At 37.9% G+C, this 20,518-nt stretch overlaps 1 protein-coding gene and 1 long non-coding RNA gene across 2 annotated transcripts in view; both read left to right on the forward strand.

The window, feature by feature from the left end:
• Positions 1-20,518, forward strand: part of LOC134747791 (uncharacterized) — a 329,663-nt gene that overhangs the window by 264,157 nt on the left and 44,988 nt on the right. The window lies entirely within an intron of this gene.
• Positions 8,642-18,048, forward strand: LOC134747901 (ammonium transporter Rh type A-like). The gene is made up of 12 exons (XM_063682579.1): positions 8,642-8,718; positions 8,880-9,001; positions 11,734-11,925; positions 12,235-12,377; positions 12,868-13,033; positions 13,116-13,229; positions 13,815-13,927; positions 14,135-14,336; positions 14,834-14,847; positions 14,912-15,076; positions 16,748-16,838; positions 17,963-18,048. Exons 2-12 carry the CDS (start codon positions 8,893-8,895, stop codon positions 18,046-18,048), a joined length of 1,395 nt encoding a protein of 464 aa, XP_063538649.1. The 5' UTR covers positions 8,642-8,718; positions 8,880-8,892.

Consider the following 20,518-nt stretch of genomic DNA (forward strand, 5'->3'; position numbering starts at 1 on the left):
ATTAGCTTTATTAATTATTTCACTCCACAGCGGATTAAATTCGGATTTTGCCGTAATCATTACGACTAATGTAAATTTACTAATTTGAATTATTCATCCAACGAAAGAATATTTTATTGTTTCAGGATTTTATGAAACCCGACTGTACAGTCAAGGGGATACATATATATACATTCCCAGAGTTTCAAAAATATATGTACGCCCATACACCTTAGACAATAAAGTCGTGTTCACATATTTTTGAGCCATTTGTCTATACATAGTGTATACTGTATAGTCGGTAACAAATGTTTTCTTCTTTCGTATATAAGTCCTGAGAAAGGCGGTGTAGCCAGGGTGACAATCGCTATCCCTTCGCCATCGAATCGCTTTGTGTCTCTCTATCACTCTTCCGTATTAGTGTGACAGGGACAGTTGCGTTTCGTTCGCTACGGAGCGTTAGCGATTGGCATGTGGTCTACTACGGGGCCAGTGCGTTTCTTGAAAAAGAAGTTCCCTCTTATTAGAGGAAAGGGGACGACCGATTCCCTGCCGATTCCATACTAAACGTAGATCAAAATTTCTTTTCTGAGTTTAATTATTAAAAGAATAATAATTAAAAATCGTCAACAAATGGGCATAGCTGTGGTGAATATACATCAAAATTATAACATACTAGCTTTTGCCCGCGACTTCGTCTGCGTGGACTAACCCCAGCTAGAGTAAGAATAGCGCCTGGAGAAAGTCTTATAGCAATCATTCAATTTGAGCATAATATACAAATATTAGGCAACTCATTAATTATCTCAATTCCACCATGATACCACCCCGCTTTTTAAGGAATGATTTTCGGGATAAAAACTATCCTATGTCATTCTCCGGGACTCAAACTATCTCTACGCCAAATTTCAACTAAATCGGTTCAGCGGCTTAAGCGTGAAGAGGTAACACACAGGCAGACAGACAGACTTTCGCATTTATAATATTAGTATGGATAGCATGGATTATCCAGGGAGGAAAATGAGGACTACATTTGTATGAAAAGGCGATTTCGCGTTGTAGTCCCTTTTCGTCTTACGTACGAAAGTCGTTGTCGACTAGTCGGTGGGGTAATGGCGTATTTTAAGTGTGGGCACCCTGGGCTGGGTTTAAATAGCCGTCCAAAACTAACCCTGAAAGACTCTTTTGGCCATTATAAGGTGAAGGGGGCGAAGTGCGCCTGCCGCGTAAGTGCGCCTAACTTTAATTTAGTCTATACCCATCCATACTATCCATACTAATATTATAAATGCGAAAGTCTGTCTGTCTCTCTGTCTGTCTATCTGTCTGTCTGTCTGTCTGTGTGTTACCTCTTCACGCTTAAACCGCTGAACCGATTTAGTTGAAATTTGACGTAGAGATAGTTTGAGTCCCGGGGAAGGACATAGGATAGTTTTTATCCCGAAAATTATCCCTTAAGAGGGTGAAAAGCGGGGTGGAATCATGGTGGAATTGAGATAATAAATGAGTTGCCTAATATTTGTGTGCATATTATGCTCAAATTTAATGATTGCCAGGCGCTATTCTTACTCTGCTGGGATTACTAAGTCCACGCAGACGAAGTCGCGGGTAAAAGCTAGTATAGATATATAGGGGTAGGCGCACTTACACGGCAGGCGCACTTCCCGGTTAGAAAGTTGGAAGCGTTGGTAATATGGACATACTCGTACTTAGAAGGAAGGATAATCGTAATTATAATATTAATTTAGTATTATTTACTATATTATCCTTATTACCCGGCTTCGGAAGGGTTATGATTTTAGCAGTCTATGTGTGTTTGTGAGTAATATATATTGGTATGATGATTTTTGATTTGACCCAAAAATAATGATGTACCCTAGATAATTATGTAATATTAATTCAAAATACAATGAAAATGCTGTTCCCATTAGCTGTAAGTTTTTGATTGACATGTAAAATACTTACTTATATTTTAGCAATGAAAGATTGATTGATTGATTTCGTGTACATGTGGACACGTGTGATGCACCCGTAAACTACAGATCATTTTGGAGAAAAAGGTAAATAAGTAATAAACACTTTATTGTAAGAAAAAACCGGCCAAGTGCGAGTCGGACTCGCGCACGAAGGTTTCCGTACCATTACGGAAAAAAAACAGCAAAAAAATCACGTTTGTTGTATGGGAGCCCCATTTAAATATTCATATTATTCTGTTTCTAGTATATTTTGTTGTTATAGCGGCAACAGAAATACATCATCTGTGAAAATTTCAACTGTCTAGCTATCACGGTTCATGAGACACAGCCTGGTGACAGACAGACAGACAGACGGACAGACGGACAGCGGAGTCTTAGTAATAGGGTCCCGTTTTTACCCATTGGGTACGGAACCCTAAAAAGGATAGGTTACAATACATCAGATAATATAATGGTGCAGTATAAAGTGGCTTTAATAACGCAGGCTATACTTTCAAACAATTTCGGAAAAGGAGTTTTTTAAGATTTTTCTAAAAATTCATATCTGGGTCAATTAATCATTCCGATACTTTATGCGGTTTTATCACTGTTAATAAATGATAAAACAGGATAAAGTATCGGAATGATTTCCTGATTACAAGAAACATCAACGTTCAATATTCGTAACGAAAACACGAATATTTCACTTCAATTGCTACCAATAGCTACACCTGAGACTTTAAGATATTTGCAACTATCACCCTTACAAAATAGAAATAAGGTTCCATTTCGTCTGAAGTAAGCAAGTTGGTGATATTCAATAGCTGTCACCGAGGCTACGTAACACAATGTGGAGGAAATGTCGAAGAAAACTTGAAGAGCGTGCCATGAGACCGTAGATTACCCCGCACAAGAGGAAGCATGGATATTGAGTCATGTCACGAAAGTTCATTCGATTTTTAACAACAGTATTCATAAACGTCTGTCAAATCTAACAAGTATTTATTGGTGTTTGAACATAAATCATGTTTGATTTAGTTAGTACCCTCACCATGAGTTTAACTCAAACGTAGTGCATCTCGCTTGCACCAATTAGTTTACGCAGTCGCTAGCGAATATGTCAGTGGCAAACTCGTCTTAAGGATACCGGTCATGGGAATTTGCAATTAAGCTTAAGCCTAAACTTGAGCTAATGCTCGTCTTGTCTGCAGGAGCTTACGCCAACCACACATAAGGATTGGTCTAATTCAATTAAAAATGAAATTAAAATTAAATTATCATTTATTTCAGGCCTAATACACCAAGACATGCCATGCCAATGACATGCCAGTATGATACTTGCTTTTTAGGGTTCCGTACCCAAAGGGTAAAACCGGGACCCTATTACTAAGACTCCGCTGTCCGTCTGTCCGTCTGTCTGTCTGTCACCAGGCTGTATCTCATGAACCGTGATAGCTAGACATTTGAAATTTTCACAGATGATGTATTTCTAATTTTTTTTTGCAAATTTGTTAAAGACGACTATGTAATAATCATAACTATAATCTTTATCGTCTCTGAGAAATGGGTACATTGCACAGTAATTACTACTGTAACAATTTTATGTGGACTCACCAAGACCACCTTTACAGGTGTACAAACAAACATTTCCTATGTACTCTTACATGAATGATGTCAAGCATTAATACAACCATAAATGATAATCAAAATTCGTTGCCGCTATATCAACAAATACTAAAAAGTACGGAACCCTCGGTGCGCGAGTCCGACTCGCACTTGGCCGGTTTTTTTCTATTTGTTATAGGTGAATTCATAAACAGCGGGCGCGTGATTTGTACTGAACTGTAATATTTCTCATATACCCATATTCCGCACCAGCTTTCATGAACAATATAAATATTTGGCGCAAGAAACACTCGCGGTAAAAATAGGTTAAAAAATAATGGACGCCATTTAGGGAAAAGGATCCATCCTGTAAAATTTGCCATTTAAATCAATGACTTTTTTTTTAAGGCACACAGTTTTGACAGTTTTGACAGAAAGTTCAAATTCTATTGACAGTTTTTTGTGGACTGGATCCTTTTCCCTAAATAGCGTTCGTTTATAAACTACGAGCAAGTCGTAGTTTATGCTTTAAAATGCAGGATCTAATGGTGGTTATGAACGCAAGAAATAGTTGGGCACAATAGCTACCTAGTCATATAGAAACGACTTTACCAATCTGCGATATTGATGTATTTTGTGGCACGTGTTTGTGTTGTCAATAAGTATTAATGCGCTCGATATATGTTTTCTATAACTTTTACATTTTGTGGTCTGTTAAACTATGGTATTTTGTAGGTAAATACATGATACAGATTGGGAAACAGTACTTCAAGGTATAATAGGGTTGATTAGACATGTTGAATTTTATAACTAAATCTAGTTAAATAGATAAAAAATGAGCAATTTATCACAATAAATTGGAAACTTAAAAAAATATGGGACTAATAAAAAAAATACCTCAGTTTCAATAAAAAAAATTAACTTCCCAAATAGGAAAAAAAACCGGCCAAATGCGAGTCGAACTCGCGATCCAAGGGTTCCGTACATTACACAATTTAAACAATGTATTTTTTATGTGAAACGTGAGTGAAATGTCTTTAAAAAACCCGTAGGGGTCGGATCAAAAACTAAGTAATTAAGCCCGACTCACGCTTGACTGCACATTTCTAATAGGTTTTCCTGTAATCTATAGGTAAAGATCTATTTTGTGTATTTTTTATAAATTTTAGACCCAGTAGTTTCGGAGATAAAGGGGGGAATGGTCATTTTTGCCTATTTTCTTGAATAACTTCTAAATTGTAAATTCTAAAATTAGAAAAAAACATATTTGAGATTCTCACAATGAGCTCTTTCATTTGATATGTAACACGATATAGTTTGAAAAACTTTATTTTTTAATTTTCAAATTTACCCCCCAAAAGTGGCCCCCATGTTTAAAATTCATTTGTTTACGTTACATGTTCGTCTTTGGGTCACAAACTTACATATGTATACCAAATTTCAATTTAGTTGGTCCAGTAGTTTCGGAGAAAATAGGCTGTGACAGACGGACAGACATACAGACGCACGATAGGATTCTATAAGGGTTCTGTTTTTTCCTTTTGAGGTACGGAACCCTAAAAATAATGATACCATTCGTTTCCTTACAATTTTATTTAAAATAAAAAATTGTATAGCAAGAATATACATCAGTCACAAGTCACAACAAATAACAAATATAATATTTAATGTACGATCATTTGCATACTTTTGCTTTCATAAGTAAAATATTATATATTAGATAATAGTAAGATAAGATAATAAGATAATAATTTATTTCATTATCATCAATCTTAGTTGGTAAATACATAGTGGTCGAGCCCTCCTATTAGGTATGAAGTACCTGTATCAGGAGACCTCGCTCTTCCAGAATTACATTTTTTTTTTTAATCTATACTAAGAGAAGTAAATAAAGTTAACATTAACATTATAAATTTATAATGAATTAACTAGTTATAAACGCAATATTTCACCAATAATTTTCTTGTTTTCCGTACATAGAAATTAATGACTTCTAAGTAATAGCGACGTTACATGGTGACATCACGACGTATTTCAATTTCAAAATATTTAGATCAGAACGGTTTCACTCATTTGTATTTTTAGTTGCTTTTGGCGACATGTTTCGGATTCTTTGGGAATCCTTCCTCGGGCACGAGTGTCCGCGGCGGTTGTACGTTGTGCACTGCCCGCGCCGCCCGCCTCGTCGCTCGTTGCGCGCGCGCTGATGGGGCGGAGGCGGGGGGCGCGGGGCAGTCCGCAGACAGATGGAGTCTTCAAGTGAAGTGAAGGTCTGGTAGGGCGGCTGTATCGAACGAAGTCAAGCACACGTTGCACTCACTATGTCCCCGCGATCGTCACAACACACGTGTGTTGTGACGATCGCGGGGCGTTTCGTCAGTAAAGTGCGGGTGCCAGACTGACCATCATTTGTGACTTTTGTATTGCTTTAAGACAATAGGTCTCATACAGACATTTGATCCTCAAAACAAACCTGATCGGCTGATACCATTAATAAAAAATTGTCAAATAAGACAAATAAGTAGGTACCCTATTCGTAAAAAGTTTGTTATATTTTTATGATACATAAAAAACTCCTGTGAAACAGAACATTAGAAATAAAATAAATAAGGACATTATTACATAAATTGATGAAGGCCTTAGCTCAAACACTTGTGGGTACGTAGATAACAATATATACTCGTAGTTTATATAAAAAAAATAGTGTCAGTAGAAGCTTTATATACAAAACTTCTACTATTTATAGCTCTATTTTCTTTGAAACATTCACCAAAAAAAACTAGTAGGTATCAGACATACAAGTAGATATATGTTAGCTATGTACCTGAATGTTTATATTGTTTTAACTTTTACTCGTATGTAATTTATGCATGCAATTTTAAAATGAGAGCGTAACTCCGATCGTATGAGAGCGGTTTTTTGGCCGTTCGTGTAACTCTCAATGTGATCTATTGATCCACCTTATTGGCCTTCTCTTACTGCGTCAGGGCCAGTTGGACCATATTTAACAGACTGATCAACATCACTCAACCGAGTACGATGAAAATTCCTATACAATAAAATTAAGCGAACGCTTTAACGGTGATAGCCGGTTTGGTGCAACCGACCCTTAGTGAAAGACAATCTGCATTGTCAATATTGTCATTTGTACCCTAGGGTCTGCACACGGTACCCTTTGAGCCGCTACAGGGATTGACATTAAGAACGATCATTTATTAGCGATGCTTTCGGCTCCAAATGGAATAACGGATGTGTCGAGACAACAGACAAGTATTCCAATGTGAGCGAGTCGAACTCTCGGGTAAACCTACCTCAAAAGTCCGACCCCTGTTTACAATTATATGACGATGAATAAATTTGTTTTGATTACAGACTACAGACCTGATGACGATAATAAATATTCTGTCGATTATAAAAGTCGTTATCGATTCTTTAGTATCCCATCACTTGTTTTATATGGCCTGTGTGGCAAGGGAAGTATTTTCCCGTAAAATTAAGGGTTTTGAAACATGCCTATATCTTTTAGAATTTTATACAGATCCGCGGGCGAAGGCAGCTGATGATTGAATGATTGATTTTTATTTCAAATTGATTATATTACAGGTCTGTAGGGACCTTAAAAGTCAGGACATGGTAAGGGAAAATGTAGGTAGTGCCGCTAATCGGGCTTTCTCTATACGGGAAGTATATGACTCGTACAGCACTGGCAGTAAGTTTGGGTTTTGCGCTTCCGCATCATTTGGTCCTATAAATGCGTGTAATCCGAGTTTGAGTAAAATAGTAAGGACTATGGTATCGTGTTCGACTCTTCAACACAGTAATTGATTTCAGCACACCAGACATCGCTAAGTGCGCGATCGATCTGGGATTAGAACCTGTGTGGGTGGCCTTTAATTAAGGATCAGTTAAATACGCCAGTGTGAGCCGGGATTCCAGGAGACATTATTTACCTACGGTGTAAAATGTATAGGCTAGAATATGGGTATGTCTTGGTTACGTATTTGCTAGGTTGAAATGTGATTCTTATGTTGGATGTAAAGACTGACTAAGCACAGTACACAGTATTTGCATAACAAAATGAGGAGGTAACCACAAATATCAAATTTTTATTAAAAATAAACATATATTATAGGAACACAGATCGACCTAGTCCTATCAGTAGACTCAATAAAAATTTTATTTAGCCACAAATGTTGTTTTGAGTGGTCTAAGATTTTTCTTCGGGTTACTTGAAGACCTTCAATCTTACCAGTGTCCAATGAGCCGCTCGCATCCTTCTGCCCTATTAAATTGGGCAAACGAATGATGATGATTAATTTTAACATTATTATTATTACGAGCCCATTGTGTCCCACTGCTGGGCAAAGGCCTCCCCCCTCTTCTTCCACTCCTCCCGGTTTTGAGCTACATCTGGCCAGTCGCTCAAAAAGGAGTCCAAGTTATCCCGCCATCGCCGACGAGGTCTGCCGGATCCCCGGTTTGACTCATGGGGCACCCACTCTGTGGTTATTTTGGCCCACAAGTCATTCGGCATGCGGCAGACATGACCAGCCCAGTCCCACTTTAACTTGTCCGCTTTCCGAGCTACATCTATTATTTGGGTTTTAGAGCGCAGCGTGGTGTTCCGGATGCGATCCACGAGTTTCACCCCTAATATGCTGCGCTCCATACCTCTCTGACAAACCCCGAGTTTGGACTTCTGTGCTTCCGTCATTTTCGTTATTTTAACTGAAAGATGTTATTTCCAAACCTATTAAATTGAATTTTCACGGGACTATCTCATTTCAAACTTAAACAGAAAAAAATCATACTTTGTCTTACGTTAGTACTAGCACGCAGAGAAAACTGAGTATAATTTTCCTGGTTCTTACTGACTGACAAGTTGTGTTTGCCAGACTATATTTAAACGTAGGTAGACAAAATAACTGGCCGATCATAAACTAACTTGTAACTGACAACAAGTTGTAAACATGGGACTTGACATTTGACTTTGACATTTCAAGTAAATTCAACGAAATTTGAAGTTTTGAATTTTTACATTATTGTATATAAATAATCTGTTAGTTTCGCATTTCCGTAAATACAATGTAATTAAAGTGAGTAAGTAATAGGTATATGAATTGATTTGAGTTTAAACTTAAGATTGAAACTCAAATGAAAGAGACCTGAACTAGTATCTGTAAGTATCATTTTGCTATGAATTATATTTTCGTATCGCAGAACCGTCTTTAGCGAGGGCCTTGCTGAGAGCTGGGCCTTAGGTTATAATATTAGTAGGTATTATTTACGAGTACAGTTTCGATTAAATCCTATTAATTTTATAATGTGCTTTTTTTTCAGCACCGTCAATAAAATGGCATCAAGAATAAAATATCTGTGGCTTCTGGTTTTCCAAGTTATCCTAGTGATACTCTTCTTTGTCTTCGTTAGATATGATGGCGATAAAAATGTCAATATTAGAGGTAAGTGCGCAAACTTTCTTTTCTTACATTCAGACAACACCACTTTGCAGAGTATCTGCGTCCACTAGAAGTAATATTTAATCATTTAAACGCATATAAACGCAGAAGTGATTTATGTTGGATTTGTGTGAGATTGGTCTCAAAAGTACACAAACACGGCCAAAATATCGAGTATTGTTGTTTTTGTGTGCGTTGCGTTTTTAGATCAGATGTGAGTGCTGCTGGTGCCTTGGCGAGGCGCGCAGTTTAATTTTTTTATTCCTTCAAATTAGGCTAGCTGTTACCAACACGTTTCACATATCATTATTAGAATATTTTTAATAGACTGTCAGTTTAAATCAAAGAGGATATAATAAGATAGAGCGGTACTGTCATAGTAAATTTATAATCACTGTAAATTCACTGTCATCTATCGACATACTTTAAAACTAAAAATGAAGATTTATAAAAATACGTTAAAATTTATTTAAATATGGATAAATGATTTTTTTATTTGCATCTTTTATTTTTATATGATTTTGACCCATGTTCTTTCACTGCGTATGCGTTAAAATTATAAATAACAAACGAAACCGTCAACGCCCTCTATACGAGAGTAGGCCAAAACTAGTGGCGCCATCTGATCGAGAATCAAATTTTCGTGATTTTTCGAGGCACGTTTTTCCCTTAGACTGTATCCATCTATTACGGAGTCTTTGGTTTAAACTGACAGTCTATTAAAAATATTCTAATAATGATGTGTAAAATATATATTTTACATAATAATTTCAGATGAGATAATTAAGTTCTTATTTCATACTTTTTAGAGCGCAAGTTAGATTAAAATTTTTGGACATTTTTTATTATAGGTACGGTTAATACACGTAGAACAATGAAGGCCCTAACATTGCCAATGGTATACGAGCGGTCGAGAACGGTATGAAATCGGAACAGCATGTAAGCCTCGAATTTATTGCGCTGAATGAGTGAGCTTTACTTTTTTTAGAATCGTTATTCTAGAACGTTCATCTCTGCAAACCAGTGTAAGAGAGATATCTCCTAAGTTGTAGTAACTTTTCTCGTGAAATCATATTAGATGTTTAAATAATTTTTTCTTGGTTAGAAATTGTCATGACTATATTCTTAATTACTTTTTTTTTATATTTCACTGATAGCATTGAGGTTATTTTGAGGTCCCTTCAATCGGATTCTAAAAATACTTAAGTTTTTTTAAGCAGTCTCGTAAAACTATGTGGATGATTTAGGAGTCTTATAGTTCTTCAAATCTATTAAACACTAAAACCGCTTGTTGACACTACACTTTTTACTACAACCTCAATGATTTGAGACGAGTGCCATTCAAATCTGATCTTGGGCACTGGCAAACTTGGTCACTGTTTCTTTATATATATATAAAGAAACAGTGAGTCTTTACTAAACCTAAATTGTGATTTATCTTGTATAGATTAAGTTTTTATTTTTATATAATACTTAAAGCTATATGTATCACCTAGTATTAGCACAATGTCAAAACTTCAGCGTAGGAAAATGTTAATTAAAAATTGGAATTGTCTCAACTGACTCCACAAGACAGGCCTAGCCTAGTGTGGAGATCATAGGTTAATAAATCAATGTATAATTTTTTGGTAAATAAACTATTATTTTTTTATTATTTTTTTTTTTATTATATGAGGTTCTGTATATATATGAGGTCTATTGAGTCGCTCAACCTTAAACTCGGGTAAATCCATCTGGCAGATTATGCAATATTGGTAGTAGGGTAGATATTTGCTGAGAGGGTCGATGGATTTACCTGAATTTGAAGTTAAGCGACACTATTACAGTATAATTTGGGACATTTTCTATGAAAAGGGACCTTATTGTCGATGGCGCTTACGCCGCACAGCGTCGCGCGGCATTGTATTTATATCAGAGCATCGTTTATAATGGCGTAAGCGCCATCGACAATAAGGTCCCTTTTTATAGAAAATACCACATATATACTAGCCGACCCGAGGCAGCCACTCGCCTCCGTTGAACTCGAATGGGAACACAGAACATGCTAGTCGTTGGAGTGTGAAAGCTTTCGAGGCACGGGAGTGAGATAATTGCGGATTTTTCGGTTGTGTTTGGATTTTGGACGTATTTCTTGTGTTTTACGGAATTTCCAATAGATATGCTTTCAGGGTAGTGTAAGAAATTCAAATTTATAATTGAAATAGTCAATGCCAAAATGCCGAAATTTCCCGCGAGAATATCTTCATGTGTGTGTGTGTGTGTGTGTGTGTTCTTTTCATTATTTTACATCCGCTTTTTTTCTACAAAAAAACTGGCGCGCAAACATCGTTGATCGAACCTTGCTTCTAGTCGGAAACGAGAATTTTCTGTTATTCAATTTGAATTTTTTGAGGGTTAATCCTTTTCAAAACCGCTCTTTTAACACTTTAACTTTTAACAAAAAAGACTGCTTCTGCTTCAACTGGCTGTCCAAAAAAATCTTAGCAGCTTATAACGTATTACTATGGCCATACTATGCTCCACGCGCTGCTCCTCGCTCTGCTCCTCATGTTGTCCGCTCCGGCCACACACTGCCCTAACCGCGCGATTAATCGCGACGCTCTTACTCCGTCCTTTGACTCTCTCCAAAAAACCGACAAAATAGGAATCGGTGGGCATGACGTCTCTGCCTACTTCCCATACCACTCGTCGAGTATGTGGCCGGGATATATAAAGCAATAAAACTCTTCTGTCAGGTTACGAAGATGCCCACGTGATGATCTACGTCGGTTTCGGGTTCCTGATGACATTTCTCATGAAGTACTGCTACGGTGCGCTCGGTATCAATTGGATGCTGGCCGCACTAGTCGCCCAGTGGTCCATTATCACCCAGGGCTTGTTCCATATGAAGGACATGACTATACCTCTGAACAAGAAGACGATTCTTGGTAAGATTTTCACATTTTTGAACGACTACAACTCGGTCGATAAAATGTAAATTAGAAAAGCGATTTGCTTTATGATTATCTTCAAGAATGGCTGTATGTTACCTTCAAATATGTTCAATTAGTAAGATTAGGTAGGTGTTAAGATTGCAGTTGGAGGGTATGTGATCCTGTAACCTAAAATCGAAAACTTCAATGACATTCTTCCCATTCGTGCCCATAAATGACAGGTTTTTGTACAGCATCTAACAGTTCCCGCAAGCTCCCTATAAATTATAACCCGTTTTACGAAATTTTTAATTAAATTTTCAGAAGCCGACATAATGTCAGCAACGGTCCTCATCACATTCGGGGCATTACTCGGCCGCGCCAGCGTGAATCAACTACTTTTCATTGCTATCGTGGAGGCGCTCATAGGCAGCCTTAACTTGTACCTCATAGAAGCAGTTATTAAGGTATTCAGGGTTGACTTTTTCTATCCATAGAGCACGGCATGTTCCTTTTTACAATAGAGACAAACAAATGTATGGCGAATATGGTGTATGCATGTTGTTGTCTTGATTCATTAAAGGATAATACGAGTATGTGCGGATGTGCGGTAAGTTTAGTGTTAGCGACATAACAGTTATTTTATTTTTCATCAAGTTTTGTTTAAACTAATTTTTTAAGCAGATACGTCTGTGAGAAATACTAAAAATGTATATAATAAAGGAAAAATGGAAAAATTCAAGGCTTTGAGCAAGATTCGAACTTGCGACCATTCGGAACACCAGTCCGTTTACTGAACCTGAGCTACCGAAGCTTACCAGAAGGGTGTAAATCTTTTCTTTCCATCTGTCCTTTTCTTTCCATTTTTTTCGATTTCTCCTATAATATAAATAATCAAGTTTGCTTGTCGACACTCGACTGAAAACTTTCCATAATGCTGTAACGGTCCTGTTCAAGGCATCAGATGTCGGTGGCTCAATGGCAATCCATTCATATGGGGCGTTCTTCGGGATCGCAGTAAGCGGCGCCTGGGTATGCTGCAGGAAACAAAGAGACCAGCCCCAGGATGAGGGTCATCCACTCGAGAAACCGTCCTACATGACTGACGTGACGTCGATGATTGGTTGGTAATTTTATTCTACGCATTAGACGTTGGCGGCTCAATGGCCATCCATGCATATGCGGGGCGTTCTTCGGGATCGCAGTGAGCGGCGCCTGGATGCGCTGCAGGAAACGACGAGACCAGCCGCAGGATGACGTTCATCCGTTCGAGGGACCTTCCTACAGTTCCTACACGACTGACGTCACGTCGATGATTGGTTGGTGGTTTTTTCATTGTCATTTCAGCCTGTCGCCCCGCCCAGTGCTGACAGTAAAACACAGTTATTTTATTAGTGAGAATGAGCAGGTAACCGAAATTTGCAAAAAAATATGGAAAAGTTATTATGTTAATTATGGAGAATGTTAGAATTTTGTTTTTTAAAATATCGTTTTTTATACAAAAATATGACAATGATCTGGTTTTTTTTCATATTGTTACTACATCTCAATCCTGCTAATTAGGTAGGATTTAATAAAATAAAAATCGCAACTAGAGTATGTCTTAGCTATCTTTGCACCAACGAGAACAGATCAAAGTGTGAGAGTGTTATTGTAAACGTAACATTTTAATAGAGATTTGACGTTACTTATTGATGACATGGCCACAGCCACACTTTGTCATTGCAAATGCCATGGTACGACTCTAGCAGTGATTTTAATAATTCTAGTTCAAGTTTAAGATTTATTCGTAGGCCTCAGGATCAACAATGATTAGTAAACACTTGCAATGAAAATGGGCCATAACTAACCCATTTTTAGTTCTCCTGCGTGTATATCTGTACAATTATAGTAAATGTTTGCAGGCTCAATATTCTTGTTCATCTATTGGCCTTCCTTCAACGCCGCGCTCACGGGCTCTGACGCTGACTACCAGAGGGCTGTGGTTAATACTTACCTGTCACTCGCAGCGTGCTCGGTAAGCAGGATATTCCTGTAGCCAGAATAATTTCAGCTCAATACACTACCCAAATCAGCTCGGACTTCCTTCCTGCCTTCAGACATTTCTGACGCGCCAACTGTGTCACATTGGACTAGCCGCTAGGACATGTATTGTTTATAACTAGTCATTCACATAAGCAAAAGCCAAGCAGATCGGCAGATCAAAAATATTATACTTTTGCAGGTAGTCACCTTCGTCCTATCAGCGTTCCTTCGCCACGGCAAATTCGAGATGGAGCACATCCAAAACTCAACACTCGCCGGCGGCGTTGGCGTCGGTACGGTGTGCAACATGCATATAACCGCCGGTGGAGCTATCCTAATAGGGATAGGTGCTGCTTTCGTTAGCGTTTTCGGATTTGCGAAGCTGAAGGCAAGTCTCTATAGCCTGATGAGATGATATGTGACGTTCTCAATCAAAAGGTACCGCGCTTACAATAAAGACGAAATTTGCTTGTATATTTATACGAATAACCTGTCAGAGCGTCCTTATGGCAAGCGACAATGTGGTACCTGTTGATTGAGAACGTCACATATTATGATTCATTATATTTACCTAAGATTCATTGTTAGTTTAAGATGTATAAAGTCTAAGACAAAATTCGTGCTTCGAATATGGCACCTCAATGTAATTTGTCCGGAATTTTCTCTGTATGTATGTATATTTATTTAACTTTGAGATTTTGTAAAAGTTTTAGTAATTTTTGGCTCTTACCGAAAAGTTTCTTGGCAACAAAAACAAGGGTCTTCCCCTTCTATCTGTGTAGACGGCAGCCCTATACCCCAATTTCTTTAAATTTATATGAACCTGTTTTTTGTACAATAAAGTGATTACTATGTACAAGTCACGTAAAAAACGCTTAAAAACATTTAATTTTTTTAGTTCAGTATGGCAACGCATATTAAATACAGAATATGAGTAAGTCACAGATATAAAAAGTAACACAGCCTTATTTTTCAGCCGTTCCTCATAAGGAAGTGCGGTCTCCTGGACACATGCGGCGTGTTGCACCTGCACGGCTTTCCCGGGGTCTATTCCGGTATCATCTCCGTCATAGTCGCAGCGCTCGCGACTGAGAAGATGTACGGCGCAGAAGGCCTGAAGACTGTCTTTGAAGCTATTGGAGTTAGTAATGGCACAGAATAAATAATAGTACTACCGTACAGAATGGAAATTTCCAACAAAACCGAAGTTTGACAGCGATTCAGGGAAGAATCATGATGTCTCTTTCTAATGTATGACACTATGCCTTTCGGCTATTTAGGTCAGGGGTCGGAAACCGGTATTTGCTCCATACAAAAATACCGGTATTATTACGTTCTTTATCGTTCTTTTGTTTATAATTTCATTTTTAATGGGACGTTTTAATAATGCAAAATTGTTTCCTAAATACATGATTCAGTCCTACGTAATGAGCATAAAAAAATTCAAAATATTGGGCTATTTCGGGGTTTTTAAAAAATACCGGTTCCGAGCCCCGATTTAGGGTTGTCAAAATTCAGGTCATTATCTTATCTCTGGTCGTACAAGCAAAGGAACGTCAGGTTGTGCCAACCCTAATAATTGCTCGGAGCAATGCCGAGCCGAACGGAGCCAAGCATGCCCGAAAGGAGGAGTTTCGCACACCTGGTAATGGTTGACACAAGTAGCCGTACCAGCATGAGTTGATAGTTGACATGTAAGTTAGAGACTGCGTGAACATAGTATTCCCTCTATCGTACCAGTACATCAGTGCGAGCGAGATGGACTGCGATCGAGTTCACGCAGTTGCTAACGTAAACGTCAACAGTACGGTTTCACTGGGGGCTTAGTCAAGATGACAATCGGTAATAGAAAAACGCCAATCGAAACTTTTTTAGTAATAATATTATGTCGAAACGAAGAATTTCTGTTGGAAATTCAGATGAAAACGCCCTTATAGCACTTGAAGCATAAGGACCATTCTGAAATGGAAAGCCACATATATGTGGAAATAATCACGTGACTTTTCGTAGCATGCTTCGTAGCTGATAGTATATGATAATTCCCGAAGGCTTGTGGCGCCCCCTACTACTTGGAAATTTCGACCCATGCCACCGTGGCCGGATAGCCGAGCGGTTCAGGCACCTGTCCGGTAAACGGGGTACGCTGGTTCGATTCCAGCTCTGGACACTGGAGGCTTTGGTCATTTTTTCCTTCGTATATAATATTTAATTCAGTTTATAGTTTAAATAGTAGTGTGTCTACTTGAATAAACCACAAATTAAAATATTTTCATAGAAAATAATTTAATTTGTTCTTAGAGTTTATTATTTTCGTTTGCCAATGTACGATTGTTATCTTTACTACGCCCCCTGGTCATTTCGTTAATTATTTAGGTACCACGCCATATCACGGCAAAGACGCCGTGCCAAGGAGCTGCGAATTCTGATTGTAATAACAGGCATTAAAATTGATCCACAACAAATCCAGATCAAACCTAATACGCCTAAATATGATGTAGTGAGGCGAATAATTAATTAGAAAGTAACCTTCTTCGGAGCTAGGTTTCGGGGCCGCAGTGATGCCGGTCGGCAGCTTAGGCTGGTGTGTGTGTCGTGCCTATGTGTTGGCGTCTATTTATAGTGGGAGTATAGAATCCTGCTTTTAAAGGCGGTCTTCACGTTATTGGATGCGGATCCGGACGTCGCTCCGGTGTGCGTGCAAGACATTGTCATATCCCTACATATGTCCCGCTCACATAGGTACCCACCTACCGGAGCAGCGTGCGGATCTGCATTATGTGATAACCGCATAACAGTTTGGTACATTTTGCAGCACGGACGGAGCACAGGTATGCAGGGTGCCATGCAACTGGCGGCGCTTTTGTGTTCGCTGGGCCTGGCAATCGTTTTTGGGGTCATCACAGGTGAGTTAATATTTCAAGGTATCCACTATCCACTGAAACGAATACCTACGCATCAAATAAATTATATTTTATAGAACGTAAGATTGTTGATAGTGCAGTTTACATATGAACCACAGTTTGGCGATCTAAACGCAACTCGACTCGTTTTCGGAGGCTCAGCGCTTAAAAAAATTACGAGTCTTAAGTCCCAAGTCGAATCCTTTATTGATTTTTTTTTAAGCGCAACTCAAAAAGACTAGCTTCCGAATAAAGACTCCGTCTTCAATTTTCTAGTGTTATCTAATTACTAGTACTTACCAGTAAAGTTTTTAGGCTAGGCATTTTGTTAGAAAAACGAGTCCTATTATGACTCAAGTTTCTACAAAAGACTAACGCAGCGTACTACGTAGGCGAACGACACGCGAACGCGAAGCGAAGCGGTGCGGCGCAGGGTGAATCAATCCTTTGATATCTATAGAAGTGTCCTACGTGGGCGATCTCGTTGTGAACGCGAACGCCGTGCGCCCTCCGCGCCGCGCCGCTTCGTTACATGTTCGCGTTGCGATAAAAGTTAAAAAGAACTAGTTTTGACTTAATTATGTGTTTTTTATGAGCCTGAAGAACAGACACAGTCAGGTCTTAACCTCCTAAGATTTTTAATTTGTATGGCTGGCCATACAAATGAAAAATCCAGAATTTGCCACTGAAATTTGAACCTTTAGTGCAGGGAATAGTTTATTTTGGTTTTGTTTAAAAATTAAACGAAAACAATACAAATGTGACTGTTCCAATTGAATATGATTTAAATTTCATCTCACTAAGTATGTAATATAGGTAGGACCTTGGGCCTTAGGAGGTTATAGCAGAGGACTCAAAGGAGGACTTAAGTCACAGAATAAATAATATAGGTAGTACTACCATACAGAAAGGAAACTTCCTACAAAACCGAAGTTTAACATCGGTTCAGGGACGAATCATGCTATCCCTTTCTAATATATGGCACTATCCCTTTCGGCTATTTAGGGTTGTCAAAATTTAAGTCATTATCTTATCTGTGGCGTGCACGCAAAGGGACGTCAAGTTGTGCCAACCCTACGTACTGTTATCTATTCTGTGACTGTATGTTGAAGGACTTCTTTTTTCAGGTTGCATAACCAGGTTGAAGATATTTGATCCTTTATCGAAGGAACAGCAGTTTAACGACGAGCAATTTTGGGAGATTCCTACTTAAATATGTAGTTATCTAATTCCTTAAGTTTATTCGGAATCTCAAAAACTGTATTGTACTGGATGATTTTTGGGGTCGTGATCCCGAATATCAAAAATGTGTTCATATGGCCATAATAAACTTTCCCCGTGGAACTAACCACAAAATCGCGAAAAAATATGTAATAAAAACCCTTAATTTTTCACAATTTTCATATCGCTTCCATGGGAAACCTTGTTCAGTATGACCATCTCAATACATTTTTCATATTGGGGATCACGACCCCGAAATCTAGGTACCTAACATTTTTTGGCATGGGTTTTAAAAGCTTTTGAATAATGAGCATATTATTTTTACCAATTAACCTGAACCATTAAAATACACCCCATTTCTCGTCACTTTTTATGTGGTAATTATGGGTCATGTATAAACTGGTTTTGTATAACGGTTGTGGGAATATTCATTGAGACTAAAGTTTTGAAAAACAAATGACAACTGAAAAAAACCGGCCAAGTGCGAGTCGCACACGCGTTCCAAGGGTTCCGTACATTACACAATTTAAACAATGTATCTTTTATGTGAAATGTCTTTAAAAAACCCGTAGGGGTCGGATCAAAAACGAAGTAATTAAGTCCGACTCACGCTTGACTGCACATTTCTAATAGGTTTTCCGGTGATCTATAGGTAAAGATCTATTTTGTGTATTTTTTTTCAAAATTTTTGACCCAGTACTTTCGAAGATAAAGGGCCAAAGGTATTTTTTTGCCTATTTTCTTGAATCACTTCCAAACTATTTACTTTAAAATTATAAAAAAATATATTTGAGATTCTTACAATGAGCTCTTTCATTTGATATGTAACACGATATAGTTTGACAAACTTTATTATTTAATTTTCTCATTTACCCCCCAAAAGTGGCCCCCGTGTTTAAAATTAATATGTTTACTTTACACGTCCATCTTTGGGTCACAAACTTACATGTGTACCAAATTTCAACTTAATTGGTCCAGTAGTTTCGGAGAAAATAGGCTGTGATAGACGGACAGACAGACAGACGCACGAGTGATCCTATAAGGGTTCCGTTTTTTTTCCTTTTGAGGTACGGAACCCTAAAAACATACCTGATTATTAAGACAAATTTGTATTTCAGCTTTTTAGTGGCTCATATATTCTAAGAAGTTTCAGTATTACCTATGTAACTGTGCTAATGATTAAATCAGTTACGTTAGTGTAACTCGAGTTTTGTTTTGTTATTGTTTTTTTTTTGTATATGTTTTTGTGCAAATTTAAATAAATACTGTATGAAAACTATTTTTTTTTCGTGTTTATTTCAAATAATATTTAACATCCTGGATATTGGCAGATATAGGTATATATTTTATAGGTATTATATAAATATATAATACAGTATGGTTATTGTTGCGGAAGTATTTGACTGTATTTTTCTGTCAACAATAATCTATCTATACCTACTCGTTGAGACGATTATAACTAACTACAACCAACGAGGTTGCGGTCTCCATCACAATCTCGCATCATAACACGTTCAAAACCTTAACAAATCGTTAAATCAGAATGGGCCTCATGTGCCCTATCAAATATCAGTTCTAAAAATAGGGTTGAAGGGGTCACAGAAGAGGGATGACATTAGTATAGTATATATGCGAATGAACTTTATCGGAAACAAAACAATTAACAGAGCCGCATATAAATTGAACCTAAATGAAACCCCGATAATTGCTACCAGGAGGCCGATTCTATTATTAAGAATTTGATATCATTTTAATACTACCTTGAGTCGTGTCATGACGTCTCACAAGAACAAAGTGTAAGCGAGATGCCTTTTGAGAAGACTCCTTAAGAATTCAAACTTACATTTTGACATCTAAATGATGTATTTTTGTTATCATTCGCCCGTGCCTGACTGGCGCCAATCCATGTATGGGTAAGAGTGAAATGCACGCGCAAATGATGATGATGAACTATGTAAATGACATCGTTCAGACATAATTTTGATGTCAAATGTACGTTTGAAATTGCCGCCTGAATGCATTTCATGAGAACTCGTCGTTAGCAGCTCGCTCTGATTGGTGCAGTATACATCCTCAAGGTCGTATTAAAACAAAATGAAAACCAGATCAAAGTATTAAAATAGCATCAGCCTCCAGGCTCGTGAAAGCAAAACAAGTTCTCTTGTCGACCTTTTCAAAGTTGAGAAGTTAGTTAGCTAGCTGACCGCGGGCCCAAGCTAAAACTAAAACTAACTACATACTAAATAGCGATCCTAAAACCCAATTGTAGTGCCACTTGACCCAGACTTTAAATTAGTTCTGTTTCAAGTGTGGACCGATCGAACTTTGATGTGCAATTGAATTTAAAATAGGCTGAATGGAATTTGTCCTATGAGGGTAAAAATTTTGTTTTCGCGATTTTGTGGTTGGTCCCATAGTAAAAGTTGCTCAGTATAATCCCAAAACCTCCCTGGCAACGGGAA

The sequence above is a fragment of the Cydia strobilella genome, chromosome 15 (genome assembly GCF_947568885.1).
Source record: "Cydia strobilella chromosome 15, ilCydStro3.1, whole genome shotgun sequence".
Classification (NCBI taxonomy): Eukaryota; Metazoa; Arthropoda; class Insecta; order Lepidoptera; family Tortricidae; genus Cydia; species Cydia strobilella.